This window comes from Pocillopora damicornis, chromosome 8 (genome assembly GCF_964200805.1).
Source record: "Pocillopora damicornis chromosome 8, jaPocDami1.2, whole genome shotgun sequence".
In the NCBI taxonomy this organism is placed as follows: Eukaryota; Metazoa; Cnidaria; class Anthozoa; order Scleractinia; family Pocilloporidae; genus Pocillopora; species Pocillopora damicornis.
In genome coordinates this window covers 10,354,138-10,374,802 of record NC_142677.1, presented here as the reverse complement: position 1 = coordinate 10,374,802, position 20,665 = coordinate 10,354,138, and the positions used below count along the sequence as shown (strand labels likewise).

The 20,665-nt window shown below is 36.6% G+C and overlaps 1 protein-coding gene and 2 long non-coding RNA genes across 3 annotated transcripts in view; 2 read left to right on the top strand and 1 right to left on the bottom strand.

Annotated features, from left to right (window-relative positions):
- Nucleotides 1–421: 421 nt before the first annotated feature.
- On the bottom strand, nucleotides 422–3,534 carry LOC149041334 (uncharacterized). The gene is made up of 2 exons (XR_016179243.1): nucleotides 2,974–3,534; nucleotides 422–2,299 (listed from the first exon to the last, which is right to left on the bottom strand). It is a non-coding gene; the product is annotated as an uncharacterized LOC149041334 (long non-coding RNA).
- Nucleotides 3,535–3,690: 156 nt separating this feature from the next.
- Nucleotides 3,691–6,502, top strand: LOC149041333 (uncharacterized). The gene is made up of 3 exons (XR_016179241.1): nucleotides 3,691–3,807; nucleotides 5,061–5,245; nucleotides 5,635–6,502. It is a non-coding gene; the product is annotated as an uncharacterized LOC149041333 (long non-coding RNA).
- Nucleotides 6,503–10,762: 4,260 nt separating this feature from the next.
- Nucleotides 10,763–20,665, top strand: part of LOC113672185 (uncharacterized) — a 13,627-nt gene continuing 3,724 nt past the window's right edge. Inside the window, exons 1-3 of the mRNA XM_089180852.1 lie at nucleotides 10,763–10,922; nucleotides 11,460–11,576; nucleotides 12,947–14,791. Of these exons, the coding sequence (XP_089036978.1) occupies nucleotides 10,835–10,922; nucleotides 11,460–11,576; nucleotides 12,947–14,791 (2,050 nt within the window). The 5' untranslated portion in view covers nucleotides 10,763–10,834. The remainder of the gene's footprint in view (nucleotides 10,923–11,459; nucleotides 11,577–12,946; nucleotides 14,792–20,665) is intronic.

Genomic DNA, 20,665 nt, shown 5'->3' with positions numbered 1-20,665 from the left:
TTTCTTTGTCCCACGCTCGTGACAAGACGAAAAACATCCTTCTCTATTTCTTTACCAAACTCAGAACGTACCAACTCTCTCTTTTTTTATCTACAGAATCTATATTATTGAAATATAATGTTTGTCCAATAAAACGTCTAATGGCTTGCGAACTACAGTTGTTCTCGTCCCAAGTGGGTCTTATTACCTGTAGCTCTCTGTAATATGGGATTAAATAACAGTTAATGTTCTCATCATGGTTTCGATTTCTCAGATGAACTGCACGGGAGCGTTAAAATTGAAAGTATGTAGGTTAGGATGGACGTGGAATATTTCGATGTCTTCGTGCGCCGCATTGCTAACCTGGAGTAAGCAAAGGAATATTATTTGTCGGCAGCGTAACTGTATTGTTGCACTTTTCAAATTCTTTTTTTTGTCACAATTTCTTTTACTAACCCATGTTTGATTTTCTGTTGCTTCGTGTCTTAACCGTTGCGCTGAGGGTGTGTAAATGTTGAACATAGTTCAGTAAGTGCACCTCCTTTGAAAATTTGATGCAGTGATCAGTTAATCTTTATGATGTTCATACTATCCCGCCAATGCAAGGAGGCTCTTTTAAAAATTACTCGCAAGACCGGATTGAATTATGAGGGAGCAAAAAATTGGAGCGTTGATTAGTCTAAGGTATGTTGGAATAGAGGTAGCATTCGAGACGCGGTCAAGTTTATCGGTATAAATAAAAAATTATTGAAGTTTATCTTTAAATGGTGTTTAGGTTGAGTATTTCTGAGACTAGTACCTTTTTTTTTGCCTAGAGTTGTAGAAAACACCGAGACAACCTTTGGTGCCTCGACGATATTTCTACCACCTCAACCGATTATACTGGATACAATGGGAAAATTTCAAATTGCGATGAACAATACAACAATTAACTTTAATCAGTGATAATAATCAAAGAACATATTGAGAAACACTCCACCCGTTATCGGTAAATTTGGGCAAGGGCAATTTAATCCTTTTACCCTTGTATGTAAAACAAACGAACAAGCTGCAGAGAAGACAAAATCATACTCTCCTTTTTCGTGCCAGAAACCGTTCAAATTTTCCCTTTTTTATAAAGGTTATGTCAAATTTGTATGCACGTGGTGTAGCAATGCTTTGTCGGGCGCCGGTTGCCGATTTCGCTGCGCCTGTTGGTGTAAACCCTTTTATACTTCCATTTTACACAATAATTTCAGAGTTTTGACTCTTAATTCGCCATCTGATCTGTCTTGATGGTAAAGAAGCAAACATTGAATTTCAATTCCTGGCAGCTAGGTTCACTTTTAATAAATCAATCCGACTGTTATCCATAATATCAGTGAGAGGAATGATCAAATTAAACCAGCTTTGCCCACAGTGTTCGAAAGCATTCCAATTATTTTGAGCTAACTGACCAAAGGAAACTTCAGATAAAGTGAGACAAATTTAATAAATGGAGGAAAGATCTTAAAGAATGATCCAGATTAATAACTGTGATAAATAGGTTTTTATTTGGTTATATTAAGCTTGATTTAAGATTTGCCAGTCGTTCTTTGTTATTGTAAGTTTGGAAAGTGTTCTTAACATTTTCGAACACGTTTTACACACAAAATTTGAAAGCTGAACCTTTTCGATAGATAGCTGTATGCTTTAAAGCCACAAAGAAATCACCTAAAACGAGCCTTGCGATAATTTTTATCTCCTACTTGGACAAAAAAAATGGTTTGTTTTTGCTGGTAAACATCATTTCAAATATTGAACGAGATTATGAAGCACCAAATGGGACTTATATGAAATTATTTGAGCCTCTGATACACGCCTGTCTATAAATGTTCGCTCATGTACTTTGACAAAGGTGTCGGCTGAAAAAAAACGGTTCCTGTTTACCTGCGGTAATTTCGTTGTTAAGTCCAACCAATGCACAGAATAACGCCAAATGATAGATCAGATCAAACAGCTACCTTCTCTTGTAGGTAGTGGCACTTTAATCTCTAAGTGGAAATCTCCGACTTTTGGAGTAGCTTAAATCCCACCGTTCAGGTGTACAGAAGCGAACTCCAGTAACTTGGGCTTGCATGTTTGAATGGCTAATAACTAGTGGAAATTAAGCCAAAAAAGTTATGCGTGTGAAAATTTTTCACGAAACATCAGGTGAAGGAATATCGTTGATATCATCGAACTGGAACCGAGGTGTTGTTTTCTTTGAGATAACATTGTTCAACTTTGTAGACACGTTGCCCAGAATTTGCAGTATTTTACCTTAGATAAGGTCATTATCTATATGTCAACTCCATAATGGCTGTGATCAACAGTTCCATGCAAAAGAGAACAAATATAGAAAAGCGAAATTAGGAAAAACAAAAAAAAAAAACAAAAATAATGTGGATAATTTCCATAGTGTTTTCTATTTTTGTATCTTTATTATTATCATTATTATTATTATTAATTATTATTATTATTTCAGTCATAATCTATGTTTTTTTAAGAAGATACAGCACAGCCAGAGTGATTTAAAATAACACTGCAAAAACTGCTGTGAAATCACATTACCAACGAAGGCGAAGAAAAAAAGCTTTAATTCGTGATTCTTATTGCCTTGCAATACCTTCATTGATAGCTTCTAAACAGGAAAAAATACAACAAGAAAGTCAACGATTATTTATTCACTGCTTTCTGATTCACATCGGTTACTATCTGTGTGCCAAAGTATGATCTAAATGTCAGAGAGGAGTATTTGACGTTATGTGTTGATGCTATTAGCACAGGATATAAAAATTGGTATCACTGCTTGCTGTATTTGCTTGGTTAGTGTACTGCATCTCAATATTCATCAGTATGACAAATATGTTATATAGAGGGTAAGTTTGTAAAGAAACTGCGGTGGTGGGGAGTATATCAAGATACTTTATATCAAAGTTTCAATCGAACGCAACGATTTATGTAGTGGCGTGTTCTACAAACCTACGTACTCACATAGTTACTTGTTGTATATTCATCTTCGCATCCGACAAATATTTAATTCCCTTTTCTCAGTTTCTTACACTTCGTCGTTTATGTAGAGACAACGGATTTTTTCAACAATCAGAGGCAATGAGCCCGTTTTTCCGAAAAACGTGGCTATCCTATTTCTGTCGTTTAAGTGGGCACCTCCGCGCCCAACAAAATGGTCGACAGTCAGCACTACAAACGTCACAAAAGGAAAATACCAATCGCATTCTATTCTTTTTTTACATTTCACCCTCACAACCACTTAGTAAAATCCATCAATCTTAAAAGCTTTAAATTACTTCAATTTACTTACTTAAACGTGAGGAAAACATAGGCAACGTTTTGGTTAGAAGTTCATCACAAACTAATGACCAACCCGGAACTTTCAAATGCGCTCGCGCACGGTGCAAAACTTGTTCTTTCATTCATAACGTGGAGAAAATATTGTGTCCCAAACGAGCCATTACGATTACTGATTACTTCACGTGCACCTCCACCAATGTCGTATATTGCATAACATTGGTGAAACAGGAAGACGACTTGGTGACCGATTCCGAGAAAACCTTCACGACGTAGAAAGAAAATGACTAAGACGCATCCCAACTGGTTGTCAGACACTTTATTCTCCCTAAAAAGCGATGATAAATCAGCAGGTGACAGATATCAAACGCAAGTGTCTTATCTCTAAGAATAAATGAAATCTATTTTGAGAGTTGGTATAAACTGCAGTAGTGCTGAGTAATTCTACAGTACTAGAATGACTTCAGTGATCTTGAACACATAAAAACATGATACAATCAATAGAAACCCCATCAGAAGGTAGGTAACTCATCCTTCCAGGCAAGTTGACACGTCTAATTACACCCTGCACTCAATAATTTGAACTTTCATGCACTATACTATAGACAAGAGGGGAAATTGGTAATATTGTTAAAAATGAAAAATATCGTATTCCACGATGAGGTCGCTCGGCAGTCATAATTAATGAAAAATTGTTTCATAAACTGATATTAAACTATGGATCTGCAAAGACTTCTAAAGTGAGATGTACTGAGACTGCTGAAGTGAGTGACTTTCATTTTCCCCACTAGTTTGTCGTTTTCCTGAAAATGTAGTCTGACAGTTTAATACCTGGGGCTAATTAATAAGAGTGGATGCCTAATTAAAGAAGTGGTTCCTGAAGTTGTAACGTTCTTGTCTATGAACATTATTTAGTAGTGGGATTTTCCGAGAATTTAATTTGTTATGAGTGCTAAGGATAGTATGGATCGACAGATCATAGACCATTTTTGAAGAACTATTGCTTCAGGAAGGTCTTATTTGGGTGTTTTTACCCTTGCTTGTAAAAAGATCTAAAAATATTTGTGCATTCATAAGCCTCAATATTTTAAGAATATTTGCGCACAATTTTCAAAAGGCGACACCTAAAATAGTTACTTTTACAACTCAATATTTTGGCTATTAGTGGATATTAATAGATTCCCCATCGGTGAAAAAAAACAACTCTTTACCTTGCCATGGATACGCTTGAGAAAACATTGCTTGCTCAACGAAAAAAACTTCCGCTTTTTTCGGTTAGCCAATTCTGTGTTCAAACACATGGCACCTTTGTTTTTAACAAGAAGTCACCTAGCCCATGGCCTTTGTCCTTAAAAAATTTCCAAGCTACATCTTCATTTAGAGCGCTTTTCGATTGAGTTTCGTAAAATTATTATTATCACATCGGCCAAACGGTAGAAAAGAAATAACTTAAAGAACCAATGAAAACTCAAAATAGAAACAACCAAACTGCCTTAAGAGCGAGAAAACGCGGGCAACCAAGTCGCGATTGTTTTTGGTTTTACATCTAATTGGTTGAGAGAGTGGCACCATTTTTCTGGACCAATCACAAAGCGAAGTAAAACAGAACCAAAACCAATGCAATCTCCGATTACTTTCGACACTTAATTGAAAATGGCTATATTTATGTCGTCGTTCAGGAGGAAAACGGTGGAAGATACACAAAATTCATCCAGATAAAGTTTAGTTTGAACAATTCATTCAAATTGTCCAATGTTGCTTTTATCTTTCAGTTCTCAAAAGGCGAAGGGACGATTTAAAGGTCAAAGATCTATGAGATAGTTCCCACATCTCTTCATGCAATATTTCAATACAGAGAAGTTTGGTTAAAACTGAATTTATCCCGCTAGCAGACTGGTTTACTTAACTGAACTGAGGGAATAAAACCAGTTACTAAGACACTTGCCTTAAATTTCAGGTATTAATAGTTACACCATAAGGTGACGACAAAAGCGCCTCTTTCCTCACACTATTCGGACTCAAGAAACATCATTGATATTTTTTATTCTTTTCTGGGCCATATGTATCCACTTCTCCTCCTCTCCAAATATTTATCTCTGCAAGGCTGGAAGACATTTGAGTGTTATGAAAGATGGTTGGCTTTTCTAAATAAGGCCTCTCAAATCAAATTTATTTGTCTCTTAACGACTTGGTCAGTTACTCAGCAAACTTACATGTCCCCGAAAGCTTTATAAACTAATTACTAACATTATACTTGAGCTTGTATCATTTCTCTAAGTTCGGTTTAAAGTTCTGGGATGCAGTGTTCTAGTTTTACTAGAGTGTATTTTTTCCCTTCTTTACTAGCAGTACAGCGAGGGTCACATCAGTGCCACCAACAAGTACTATCTCTTGGGTCAAGGTCAAAGTACCACTGTGAGCATAGTTTTTTCATCATTAATGTTTCAGTTTTGAAAAATTCATGTGTCTTGATAGTATATGTGTAAGAACAAGAACAAGGAAAATAAGTTCGAGTATGTTTTTAATTGAGATTGATATCAAAGACATGTCAATGAGAGTTTTTAAATTATCCGATTAAAAAATACATCATACATATATGTATAGTGCGTTTGGTCACGATCTGTGTATTGTCTTTAAGAAGTGTGGCTATGAAATGCAATTTAGTGACAAATTCTGTGAAATAAAGAAATTGAATATGCAAGGTACTTTCGCGAACAATGAGCTCCTTCTGATGAAAGTATTTCAATAGTTCCGAAAGAGTTTTATCGAAAGCAACTGCTTCGCATTCCACGATCCATTTTCGTGCGTTACCTTGACCCTTAAATTGATGCTTGATTACTTCAATGAAGCATGAGACGTAATTCCTCTCTTGAGGTGATTGTTCCAAAAGTCGCCCGCAACACCATTATCCTACATTCTTTATAAGATCGATTTGATTTGCGTGGGTAACCGTTTGCTCGTGGAACTTACCAGGAACCTCTTCATAGCTAGGAGGATGTCGGTTTGCCGCAATACTAATTTGGCGGCCACAAATTTGCGTAGGAAACATACCGGCAGGTTTTGGTTTGAATATAGGCTTTATTTTGATTTGTGCACGTTTTTCCTAATTCTTCGTAGTTTCTGTGAAAATTGAGGCAGCTCAATCATTATGGAGAGAAATTGAAATGTTATCTTGGGAAATTTCTCAAGTGAGGTTCACAACTTTTGATATGAAAGGAAGTAAGAATAAGAAAAATGTTTGAAATTTCTTACCAAGGCAATATCATGATACACAAATGGTGTGCTATTGACTGAACTTAACTCAACCCACCATGTACCTAATATATGTTTCTGCCAGAGACTCAAAAGGGTCCCTGTGACCATTTTACAGCTAACGGTTGATTCCTTTTCATTACGCTCAACAGAAATGTTAACAATTTTCGTTTTAAATTGATAATTTCTTTCTTTTATATTATAGTTAACAGAAATGTTATAAACTGATTTCAATCCTTGAGACCCTCAATTAGATCTCCTCAGTCATCTTGCTTTCCTGAAAGGCAAGTAAGAGAACAGCCACGAACCACCCGGTGAAATGATTCATTCCTTTTCGTTTCCTTGAATTGACAGCAGCCTTTAAAAATTATGTCTTTTTTGTGCATCGCAAGCGCAAAATGTCAAGACGGATAATGGGGAGTTGTGGGAAGGAGATGTTTTATTAACCAAATTGGATTTGTTGTTTTAATACATACGAGAACCTTAAACTATTGCTGATCTTAGATTAGAAAACATACTTTTTTGTTAGGATCCCTCCCTACTTTGATCAGCACAGAAGATTCATGTTGCTTCTTCAGTTCTAAACTCGTTGTTGCTTTTAGTCAAGAGCCGCAAAACTCGCAAGATTCCTTTTCCTTTCTTCTTCATAAATTTCATATTCAAACGTATGTCGTCAACCCGTATACACTCAGTTGTACATATAGAACAACTTTATTTAACATACAACACACGCTCTATTTCAATAAAAACCTCGCATTTTTGCTTGAAGAGATCAACTCATGATGAAAGAAAAGATTCCGTATGGGAGGATTCGGGGGGGGGGGGGAGGGGGAAAGTAGATTTCCGGCAAAGCCATTTACCGGAGTTCAGGCGCAAAACTTTATAATAAATTGTGGTACTTAACGGGCTTTGAAATTCGGCCTATCAATACTCAAAACTGTATTAGTCGAATAAAAGTCGGACGGATCAGCGTTGTAATACAACTTGCCAACAATACAATACAAATTTCGACAGCATAAATGCAAATAAATTAATTCTTCACAACCTATTGCAACTATTCCAGAATTAACTTGGTTAACTTAGGTGTATTAGTTTGCAGAGATCAGTGAACGATAAGAGCCAGCGTTGTTTACCAACCTGCATAACAAACACCGCTTTATTCAGCACTATGGACCTCAATGGCAATTTAATATCATGTGAAGAAAAAAAAATACATTCGGCAGACTTAGGTGGGGTAGCGATAGAAAAGGATTCCGCCAAACGAATTTACGGGGCATTTAGGTTTTATTAGATAAACGATGATAATACAAGCGTGAATGATCAAAGCAATTATCCGGAAGAGTGAATATTTTTAAGACAACTTTGCTCTCGATAGCTCGAGTCGATAAAAAACGCGATGAAAAATATCCAAATTATATTGTGAGGAGAATTATCCGGGTTAGAAAGGCTGCTTTCCTTGAGCTGCTCCGATTACTGGTGGATTAATTTCTCTGAATGCAGAGGTTCTCTCACAAGAGGTCTGAACAAAGACAAACTGATCAATAATCAAGAAAATTTTCCGAACCCCAGGTTTTTTATTTGTGGTGCTTTTGCGTTTCCAGTCATCAGGTCATTAATTTTGTTCAAGGGCTCATGTCGAGGACCCTGTAAACTTTCTAAAAATTAATAAAGGAAAAAAGACGACGCCTCTTAAAGACCAAGTGGAATCCTGCTTATTGCTGATGCACTTGATCAACTAGTTTAATCGATCATTGATAAAAACCTTGAGCCTCTTTCTCTACAGCGAGTCCATGCAGCACTATTATTCAAAGATTTGCACGGAATCTACAATGGTATAAATGCACCAATAGATAACATGATCTCACCCATTTACAGGTCATATCTGTCTTTATCTTATAATTAAAAAATTGTATGTTAAAAAGCATTACTTGCTTTTAAGTACTTTTTCACAAGACGCGGTAAAACGAATCAAGGAACGTCTTCCGTTTGGAGTGTACGGACTTAGCAATTCAAGAAGATGGCAAAATTTTCTTTCATAAGTTAATTGAGTTCAAACTAGGTGTTACGTGTGTCTATTAATTACATACCATATTGATTAATCGGTCACGACTCATAATTAGCCCTAATAATGTCTGTGCGAGCAATTAACTATCTGGTCAGTTCTCAGTCCCCTATATCTAAGAGGTACTTCAAAGGTTTCTCAACTTGTATTTTTATCTGAGGAAGTTTTCCAATTTTAATTTCCAAGTTCTAGAGTTCACGAAAGTTCTGAGAACAAAAATCGCGTCAGCAACGATTGCAAAGCAACAACAACAAAAAAACAAAAGCAACAGCAACAAGAAAAGCAACCAATTGATTACAATACAAGCTGTAAAACGAAAGCCGTTTTTTTTCTTGTAATTCGAATCCAAACTTTAATGGTATCAGAACGACTGGGATACAGGCTAATAAGAAAATTTACTCTATTGACAAAAATTAAAAAATCTGAAGTTTCAGATATGACAAAGGATTGTTATGCAAGAGTTTTAAGGAGTTCGTCAGCCATGAAGAAAGCACTGTTCCTATTTATTGACTTAAAACTTCACTTCTTTATATCGCGTTACCTATAGTGATGATCCGACAAATTATTTTGGGTCCAGTTCCGCAGTTTTGCTAAACTATAAGGATTAAATTAATATAGGCAGCTTTTGTGGTTGTTTAAGAAATATAATATCGTTTCAGCGGATGCAAATTAAAGTTGTCAGATATTCCAAATGGGGAAAAAATTAATAATATCAAATCACTCTCAATTGTAAAATTCATCCTTACTTTGTTTGTCTTTATTGGAAGGACTCACAATACCTAACCATTTCAGAGCACTAACCGGCGACCTATTCTCAGAAAAAAGAGTACTAATATAGAAAACAACGGCTATGATCATTTTTTCCTTTAGAAAAAAAAATATATATATATTTATTAAAAAAAAAACAAAAACAAGGCAAGCCGCTTCATTTCTCGAAGGCAACATCGATGCATGGTATCTGATTGCGTCCCATTGGCGCCTTTGGCCCGTCTAAGATTGTCCATACACTGATAAGATTCCAGAATTTTGGAAAGAAAGAAATGATTTTCATTTATTATGTGGTTTTGAAGTTTAAAGTAAAAAAGGCTGTAAGATTATAATGAACTTTTCTTTCGAACTGATAATTTCCTTCAGCTATAGATAATGTAAAGTTCACACGCCTACAGTTCCTTTCAGAGGAATCTGGCTTTAAGTTTATGATATACAACAACAAGCTGAAAATAAGTAAGGATTAATAACAAAGGTTACAATGGGCAGCCTTTATTTTTGTAGCATTTCCGAATAAACGCGAAGCAAGTGTGGGCGAGGTCTCTAAAGGCTCGCTCGTTACGTTAGAAATTTCTCATTTTTCATTCAGTGAACCATCTTTCGAAATAATGCAGCCTAGAAAGAACGACAGACAGAACGATCAATGGGTAATCTCGCTGATAGGCATTGTTGAACGCAGGAAGTCCACAAGCTAGTTTGCGCCGTCTTGTGCGGTCAAAAGATTAACATGAAAATGAAATATCGACGAGTTTCGTTCTCTATATGTTTGGTCTAATGTTACCGGTGCGTTAAATCAACTACAAAGTTAATCATCTCCTGAAACCATTGATACTGAAAATTGCTAACTCTGAAGTGCTGTGTTCCTCTAGAAACAAAGCATGCTTGCTCATTAACTATATTCTCTACCCTTGGAACATCCGCCTATAAAGGTTCTGTGTCAGCAAGTCATTTCTTTGTTCAGTCATATCACGTACCTTGGTTTGTACAAAAACCTTCAAACCTAAAAAAATTTAATTCAAAAGCGAAATCCATCAGGGATTCTACAATTAATTCAACTTTAATGTACAATAATCGACTTTCTTTTGGAAACTAATCATTAATCGTGGCAAAGCGAAAAAGGAAATTTGATATCTCATTAGCAAAGATCACATCTTGAAATAAACCAATACAGATGGGAAATTACTTTCGGCCCGAGAAAAGAAAAGTACAAATTGATGATTTTAACTTAAACACAGTCAAATAAAACATGTTTAATTTTATCCCATTGGAATTCAATACACTTATTTTTGTTGTTTATTTAGGAAAAAGAGAATTCGAGTAATTCTAATTTCAGAGTCCGAATATTGAAGTAGTGGTAGCAATACTGACATCTGCACGTGGGACTATAAATATATAAATGTACTCTAAAGAAAAAAGCGCCAGTGTCAGCGAAGGTTATACAGAAGCAGGATCTACCCGACGAAGATGAAAATGACATCTAAAGTATTATTTCTTCTCTTTTTCTTGACTTTCCTCCAGTCGCATCGTTGCCATCCGTTACCAGCTCCAGAAGGTGAGGTTTTCAATTATAGTTTTGGTTAATACAATTTCCTAGCTCGCTTTAATAATTGTTTTCCACATGATTCAAGAAGAAGACGGCTTGTTAGGAGTCCATATGCTTATATTATGATCATCAACATTTTTTTTCCTTAAACCCCATCAAACTGTCAACTAACAGTATGTGTTTTAGTGGTGACAATAGTAATTTGCAAAAGTGTAGCATTAGCAAACTGTTTACTCAGTCAACTTTGAATTAAGCACAGACTATTACTTTAATTGCTTTCTCCTCCTTTGACCAACAATTTATACGTTCTTGATATTGCTTTCTCAAAAAAGATGCATTTGGTGCAAATTTTTCTCTTTCGATTTTAGCCCAGTAGTGTTAAAGTGCAAAAATAATCTTCTTATGATTTAAACAAAGTGTTTTTCAATTTAAACAACTGGATTGAACAAGAGTCCAGAGAGGTCCATAAGTTTATTACACCGTTTATGGCCAAAGTTTAACTAAACCAGCATATATCATGAAAAATTTTTCTCTATATTTTTCCAGATGGTATAGAGAATGGACACGGTTTTGATGTTGTGGAGGTGCAAACGGTAGAACTCGCGGTTAATGCACTCAACGAGGAGTTAAATAGAGCCCCCTCTGACGGTATCGATGAAGAAGGTAAAAATCCCTTTGTTTCTGCTAATTTTTTTTCTGTCACGAAATCATGTTTATCCCGGAGCCTTGTAGAGAGTTGCGAAGGTGCTTCTTAGAAAGAAAACAAATATGCAACGAAATTCATGTTTCGTGAATAACGTCTATTTGAGATTGTTTTCGTGACTGAAATAGAGCGAATTTATTCGTATGACTAATATTAGTCTCAGAGATGACTTTGATTTTATTTCGCGAACTTGATTATTTCTTATGGCCGTCAATATCGATCACGTTACTTCTTTAGAGATTGAAAAAGCCTGAAGTTCCCGTCATAAATATTTCATCATTTTCATCTCATCAAAATAATTGCTTTGACTCATTTCCACGGGAGCTTAAATGAAAAGGAAAGCTTGAAATAATAAAGGAATCCTTTACCGCGGTACTGCTAAGGTGGTGTGAATGATAATATTTAATCAGATAACTTTCTAATCCCAGGTGTACCATATCCCGTACTAGCGGCTTGTTAGTTGAACTCTGGACGGTAGCACATAAACACTTAACAAGAATGCATCCAATATCCTCAGCCTGAGCACGGGTTTTAGACGTTAAATCTAGGCGCAATTATTATGACGTTGGTCATTATATGGCTTAAGCATTTGGCAAATGACAGTTATTCGTTTACCAAAACATATATCGTGTAGGAAACATTTTGAAATTCTACATATGTCTGTTTTGAATTTTTTTCTTTCAAGAAACAAAACAAAAAAAAAAATTATAGAATTTTTGATCGATTACAGCTAATTTGTAAGTGTCTGTTAGGGTTCTATGCTCTCCGACGAAGGTGTGCCACCCCTTTAGATCTCATATTTCTACAAAAAAGTATTCACCTTATTATTCTACTTTCCTACATTTAAAAATTAAAAAGTACAACATGGATTATTTTCTTTCTCTTATAGTGAAAGTGAAGCTCGAAGCGCACGCAACGTAACACTACATCTTAACGAATTCGATAACCCATCGAGCTGATTAATTTTTTTAATATGCCACGTATCTACATATATATGCAAGCCGAAAAAACGAAGTATCGCGATCTCTACGTTCCTTTTACTGTTGAAACCTTTGAGTCGTTTGAAAAATGCTGTTTTAAAATGAAGCTTTTCTAACCCTTTTCTGAAGTTCTATTCTTTTTTAAGACTTCGTTGTGATCTTGATTCTTAAATTCTGTTTTCAACACTGTCTTTTAACATGTCTCATTATCAGATTTGCTAAAGACGCAAAAATTCCCCTAACCCTAAGCGAATTCCTGATGAAATTAAGAATGATACGTCGGCCTTCGAGATTTTTAGAAAAAATTGTCCAAAAATACTCAGTTACCCAATCAAATTATCTTTTCCTAGAGCCTGGTAGTGAAGATACAGGGGAAGAAAGTGAAGAAGAAAATGAAGTGGATAGTGAGAACAGCAACAAAGAAGAGACCGTCGACGACGATGGAGTGGACAGTGAAAATGGAACTGAGGACGGTGGCATTGAAAGTAACGATGAAGATGGCGAGGAAGGCGGAGATGACAATGTGAAAGACGAAGGTGGTGATGACGGTGATGAGGAAAGTGAAGATGATGATGGAGATAGTGCAGCAGATGATGATGAAGACAGCGTGGAAGATGAAGATGAAGACAGCGTGGAAGATGAAGATGAAAACAGCAAAGATGACGATGGTAAGGACAGTGAAGATGAAAGTGGTGATGAAAGCGCAGATGATGACGCAGACGGAAGTGAGGAGGGCGAAGAAGACAGCGGAGATGACGATGGTGAGGAAAATGAAGATGACGAAGAAGACAGTGGAGATAGCGGAGGTGAAGAAAGTGCAGATGATGACGGAGGGGACAGTGCAGATGACGAAGAAGGAGAGAGTGGAGATGATGAAGATGAAAGTAGCGGTGACAGCGATGACGGCGGTGAGGACAGTGGTGACGACGAAGAAGAAGAAAGTGGTGATGATGATGATGAAGATAGTAGTGACGACGAAGAAGAAGAAAGTGGTGATGATGATGGTGAAGATAGTGGTGACGACGAAGGAGAGGAGAGCGGTGATGAAGATGGTGAATACAGTGGTGATGACGAAGAAGAGGAGAGTGGTGATGACGATGGTTTGGACAGTGGTGACGACAGTGACGAAGACAGTGGAGATGACGATGGAGGAGAAAGCGGAGACGATGATGATGATGAAGACAGCGGAGATGACGATGATGAAGAGTTTGGAGATGAGGATGGCGAAGACAGTGGAGATGAGGATGGCGAAGACAGTGGAGATGAGGATGGCGAAGACAGTGGAGATGAGAGTAGTGATGACGATGGTGAGGATAGTGGAGATGACGACGCTGAGGAAAGTGGTGATGATGATGGAGAAGATAGTGGAGATGACGATGGTGAAGAAAGTGGAGATGACGATGGCGAAGACGGTGAAGATGACGGTGGTGAGGACAGTGGAGATGACGACTCTGAGGGCAGTGAAGATGATGGCGATGAGGAGAGTGGTGATGACAATGGTGAGGACAGTGCTGATGACGACGGAGAAGAAAGTGGAGATGACAATGGTGAAGAAAGTGGAGATGACGACGTTGAGGAAAGTGGAGATGATGTTGGAGAAGACAGTGGCGATGATAATGGAAAAGAAAGCGGAGATGACTACGTGGAAGACAGCGAAGATGACGAGGGAGAGGACAGTGGAGATGACGACGCTGAAGAAAGTGGTGATGACGATTTTAAAGACAGTGGAGATGACAGTGGCGAAGAGAGTGGAGATGACGATTTTGAAGATAGCGGAGAAGATGATGTTGAAGATAGTGGAGATGGTGCCGGAGAAAGTGGAGTGGATGATGGCGAGGACAGTGGAGCAGAGGATGGTGATGACAGTGGTGATGGGGTTGACAACGAAGAAGTCAATGTAAGCGAGACTGGAGAAGGCAATGTCGTCCAAAGAAAGGGAGGCGCGAATGTTGTGGATTTCAGAAATTATGGTAATGGTATCATTTACCGAGCCAAAAATGTCAAAAGTATCAAAGAACTCGTCAAAAACATCTTGAGAAACAATAGTGACGTTCATATCAATGACACTAATACGATCTTTAAGTTGTTAAACGTAACCGAATTAGAAGGGTCCAGATCTTCCGGCGTTTCTTGGTATAGTGGATTATTTGTCTATAAAGCCCTAGTTTTAGTAGCATCCTTTGTAGTTTTATTATGAAAGTGACTGAAATTGCACGATATTTATCTTGTGTCCAAGAGCAATGCAAGGAGAAGTTTGCGATTTGCTTGTAGCTAAGACAGAAATTCTTGCGCTAGAATTCGCCGAAGGTGTACCGAAACCTGTACAAGAAAACTGTTTATAACTTTGTGCGACTTGTATGCGAATAAAATCTTATGGACAAAATTTTGCTAAGCGACAAAAATCACCCAGGGGATTTGCTTTTTTTGTATAGAGATGTAAATATAATTATTATTAAAGTTGTTATGAAAAGTTTTCAGCGACTTAACGACGTCTTTTTTAGACCTTAGTCCCATTCTTTTTTTTTGGTGGTAATATCTGTTAGTCACGCAACTTAGCAGCCAGTCAAGCCGGTCTTTGATCGTTAGGGTAAAGGGTATTTTTGTTCAGGTTCAACGGTAACATGAAATTTCGTGATACAAAGGCCTACAGAAAAATTTCGGCACTGATGTATAGAATTATCGGGCTTTCTCCTCAATAAGTCCTGTAACTAACGCTCACTCGTCACAAGATCTGATAAGTGTTTGCATATTTGAAGATGTCTTTCAATCGCAAGATTGATAGTTCTAGAAAATTCGATAATCATGTCCGAAGCACTACTTTGACCTGTTCCTTCTTATGAATGAGCTTTACAATTTCCCCAAGACTCCGAAAAAAAGTGCGACGATTTACTCCCACCGAATGGCGATAAATAAATCTCGATTTGTCCAGTTTGCAAGGGTTGCTTTAAACATTTCCCTCCACATAAATGACAATAGCAATAATTTTACTAAGCCTCACTTTTAAATATACTGCAATAGCCATAGAAAAGCCAGAACATTTTTTATTTCATAAGAAAACTCTACGCAGGGCAGGAAAAGAATTCACCCGAAATTGCCATTTAAGCTTAGAGACAGTAAGCTTCCGTTCACAGCACAGTTTTTTAAAGCAGGATTTAAAACATCTGCAATATCCTTAGCACTCACTAAAGATTTCGATTTTCATTAAAAGAAATCGTTTGTAATTTTAGAAAAGCTACTTAGTAGAAGGCCCTACACCTCTGGGACTCCTTAGGAAAATAATGCCTCAATCAATTCGAAGTTTTAACATCCCTACCGGCATTTGAGCGTTCGAATATTGTCTTGTTCAAATTCTCCCCCCCTTCCAGGCAAAAATTCTGTTCAACCCAATTTTTATGTTAACGGCAGAATCAGCAACCTGGAATTTCTACTCCTTGAACAGGCTATGAAACCTAGACCTTGCAGACGTTTTCTTTTGAGCCATTTGCTCGCGAAAGCGAACTATTTGCCTAAAAACACCTCCATATTTAATGTAACAGTACTATTCCGCTGGAGAGACTTGACACTTCCGGTTCAAACTCCCCACCCGAGCCAGGCAAGGTTCAACTTTTCCACCCTGCGGGCACCAAAGAAGATCATACGCTCATTGGTTGTGTTGGAAGAGAGGGGATGGGGGAGAGGTTCAGGTTGATCTTCGTATTATACTACATATTTTCAGATCAAAAGTGTATTTAGCAATCGTTTAAGTTACGTGTTTTAACGCAACTCTAGTTTGAAATTTAAAAAGAAAAACTTCCAAACGCTGTATTACACCCTCGCTCTCGGTGAAAAGGTATTTTTATGACTTCATGGTCAAAAGTACATCAGATTTCAGGAACTAATCATTAAACTTGTGCTCTTATTTTGTACTTGTCTTTTTTCTTCAATTCTCTTCATCTACCTTGATCGAGCGAAGCCTCATCTGAGTTACTCTCAGTTATTCAACTTGTTCTAAATTTCGTCCCTAACAGTCGCCAACAATTGTTTTGCCATACCTTAAAAGTCATAAAGCACTTTTCCCAGGATTTATAGCGTGATAAATCCACTTGAAATGTACGTAGTGTAGGTGTAAATCAAGTACCCTTTGGTGAATAAACCGCACGCTTGTGTCTTAAAAATGAAAAAATGTGATCTACAACTTGCATCAATTATACTGCATTTAGCAAAGTTTCATTACTTACTGGTCTATTTTCTTGGAATATAGCATCATATTTATACAAAGTAAAAGGATTAGTTTTTAAATTATCACCTACTTTCATTAGTTGATGATTCTTCTGTTGGGAAAGTGTTGGTAGATAATGCTTTATGACGTTCCATCCATTTTTTCGTAATATTTGTTATTCTGGCCCCTTATTTTACCACCAACAATTTCCTTAACGCAACTTTTACTGTCATTTGTCGCAAGGAATGAGAAGAGCCACACTTCACGAATGACTCCACTAATTGCCCAGCTGTCGATTGTCAAGGCACGTGCTCGAGCACGTGAACAAGTGTTTAAAGTGAGTATTGTTGGTATGGATAGATTAGAGAGAGCGATCCTGAAACAGACAAAGGGAATCAATGGTGTTGACACTTACCTCTTAGTAATTTAGCTCCTAAAATAGATAGTGGACATTGCATTTTTTGCCACAGTTTTTCCTCAAGTTCTTAAAGACGGCTTCGACAGGAAAGTCCTCCACAGGGATGAATATACGTCAATGTTAACCAGGGAAAGTCAAGGTGTTTTTTCCTTTACATAGCGTGAAAAGTAAAAGAAAATATTTCCAAAAATGGAGTGGGGCCAACTTAAATTTCGTATGGTTGCCACAGTTAATTTCAAAATTAAAGAAGAATTGTTAGTTTCTCCTGGGATAACTGTGTAATATTAGCATCAAGTTCTTTTTATTTTAATATTGATTGATTCATCACATGAGCAGCTGAGAAAATTACAAAGATCTTAAATATCAATAAAATTGAAATACATGATAGAAGTCAATTTTGAACATTTAGCACTTTATGTTAGTCGTGCCAAATTATTTTAATTTGGTTTTTTGTTATTGGAAAAGAACCCAAAATTTGCTCTTTTGCTCTTTAAGATAAGGCAAAAAAAAAAAATGAACTTAGTTCTTCTGTTTGATATTGTTTATTTTTCTAGACCCCAACAGCTAATATCTTGATTGTTGCTAATATTCAACAATCTCTGAGAGAGTGCTTACATCAGTCAAGTCGAAGATTCCGATGCATTTCTTACTTTACCAATAAACAGATATCGAAAGCCACAAAAATCTCAAACGGTGCTTTAATCAGTCATTGCTTGCATCCAGTGTATTATAAATGTTATTATGTTTATCAAATGACACCATTTTCCGAATAGAAGCGAAACGACGGGTATCAAACATCTACAGATGACTTCGAAATTGGTTATTTGTTTTTGCCTTGTGACACTTTTAACTCCTATCTGGGGTTTACCATTGCTGCAGTCAGAAGGTAAGATTTTATCCTTTACAATATATTTTGACCAAATAATATTTCATGGCATTTGCTGTCAAATTCGTTGCGTGCACTGTAATGGCTGTGGTTCTTACAAATGGAATATTTTGTTGAAGGTGAATATTTTCTGAAAGTATGTTCACAGTAAGATTTGAACTGTCTTCTTGTTCGAGTTTCTTTGATGGCTTAAGTTCTCTTTAAACGTATTCATCGTTACTTCGTCAGATATAGTTTATCATGAATTTCATATCCTAAATTTTGGTAACAATTTCTGTGTTCTTAAGTACCATGACACATATTGAAGAACTAATAAAAATGAGCCAGGTTATAATCACTCTATGTTACCGACCTTGCAATACATGTTTCGGCAAAATGAGTATTAACGCGGTGTTTGATGATTCTCACTGATTTATGAGGTAGATGTGAACAGGAAAATGTTCAATAAGAATAATGGGAAATATACACCCAATTAAGGGTAAAATTTTATAATTCCGTGTATCGATTATCTTTTAGCTGCCTACGCAGTCAGTTATTTTGTCAAGTTCAGCTATATTCACATGATATTTATTTCCCCACAATTTTACCGCAAGAACGGTGTAGTTTTCAGTAGATTTCCACGCTGCAAAATATAACATTGCTATCAGAATCTACCAGTATCGAACAAAGGAAAAACATAGCTGCTTATGATAATTAAAAAAAAAACACTGAAAATTAACGGTTTGCTATAAATAATTTTTCGTTGACTTCTAATAAATGCTGTTTGATCCATAAGATACTCTTTTAAGTCTGCATTAACTCTAACAGCGAAGAAGATAATTTTTAAACTTTCAATTTGATCGTCTTACTCGTTCTCTAATTTTTCGAAAAGTTCTGTTTGTGCTTACTATGGCGCTTACTGTAGCATATTAACTCTAATTTGGAAACCGGCTCATTTTTGGTACATTAGGTTACCAGTGTTGTCTTCCATTTTAAACGGAATGAAACGCTTTCAATGGGGATTTGTATTGATCGTGACTCCCTCAAATTTCGGATGGTTTCGAGTTGTGTGCCATGCCTGGGTTCGATAAAATTTTAGCTCTAAATCTAAACATGGTTTAAACATGATTGCTCGTCCGTTCAAACATATTCGTGACAGATCTTTTCCTTCCCATTCCTCTAAAGGCTTCATAGGCAATTTACGCAGCGCTTTTGTATCTAAGTCCGGGAAAATTAGAAGAGAAAATTAAGGAAACATTAAGAGAGTGCGTTAGTGAGTGTTAATTGAAAAAAAAAAACAAACAAAACAAAAACTAGAAACTTTTTCAAAAAGTTGTTACATAATAGATTTCCTAAATAGTCTCTTATATTGTCAGTTACGATTGTTGGGTCTGATATTGCACTTAACAGATAATAAAGAAAGTAAGAATAAAAATGGCAGCGATAGTGATAACTACGAGAAGAATTAAGAAATGAAAGGATGATAGGGGAGTAACTTTTTCAGAGTTACACTTTTTATAAATAGTGTAACATCAGCCGAGTGAAGTTTCTTTGTTTATACCGTTTGTCTTTCATTTCTTCTCCAGTGCACATCAAAGCCAGCTTAACCCTGCACTCGTTGACATTCGCTCGAGAAATCCTAAAAAAATACTGGCTATGGTCAAAAGTGACTTGGTCTTCGGCCTTAAGGTAATGAGAAACACAGAAAACCAATATAATTGATTAGATGACTCTAGATTCTAAAAGGAAAACTTGACACTTGCCTTACAAGAACAGCCATATTTTATAAGATCCAATTGTGCACTGACATATCTAGAAATCGCTGCTATTGAGATAGTTTCACGAATATTCGCTGCTTACAGAGCCGATATCATAACTGTACCCATTAAGGACGGCGTCATATATTTAACAATTTCAGTAATAGGTTGGTTTCTTCTAAGCATTTTTCGTGATCTGCTAAGATCTCGCGTGGAGTCATCCCCTATGCAATAAACCCAGGTGCATCATCAGCAAACTGTAGTCGTGCAGATAACCCAGGATATCTATCCAGAAGCTTATGATCCAGAAGCTTATAGATTCCTCCATATTATTTACCAAGAAGCTAGGGTTTATAAACCGAACAGGCAGAAGCTAGGGTGCAATTTTTGCTCAAATATGGAATTAGAGCTTCAGGGCTGCTTTCTTCATTTAAACTCGGGCTGATTACGAAGAGGCAGTGTCAACCTTACCTGAAAAACTGAGGCAGAATCACAAATTTTGTCGAGGAAACTGTATTTATATTATCTTTTTAAAAAGAAAGTTAGTTGTTTGTGTCCTTGTTCGCTACAAAATGAACGGCGTTGAGTGTTGATTGTGTCTCCACTAGGTTAAGAAATTCATTAAAAGAGCTCTAAAATGGTGAATTTCAGTAGCTGGCGGCAAGTAAGCTGTTTAGCTCTGCTCTGACCCGCTCGCAGAGTGAAATACCTGTTTTTAATTCATAATAATCTCAAGTGTTAAGGAATTAAACAGCGCTTCAAATTATAACTTTACAGTTTGTATCCTTTTCAAAATATATGTGTTACCTTTCATAACGTATTCCCGATTAG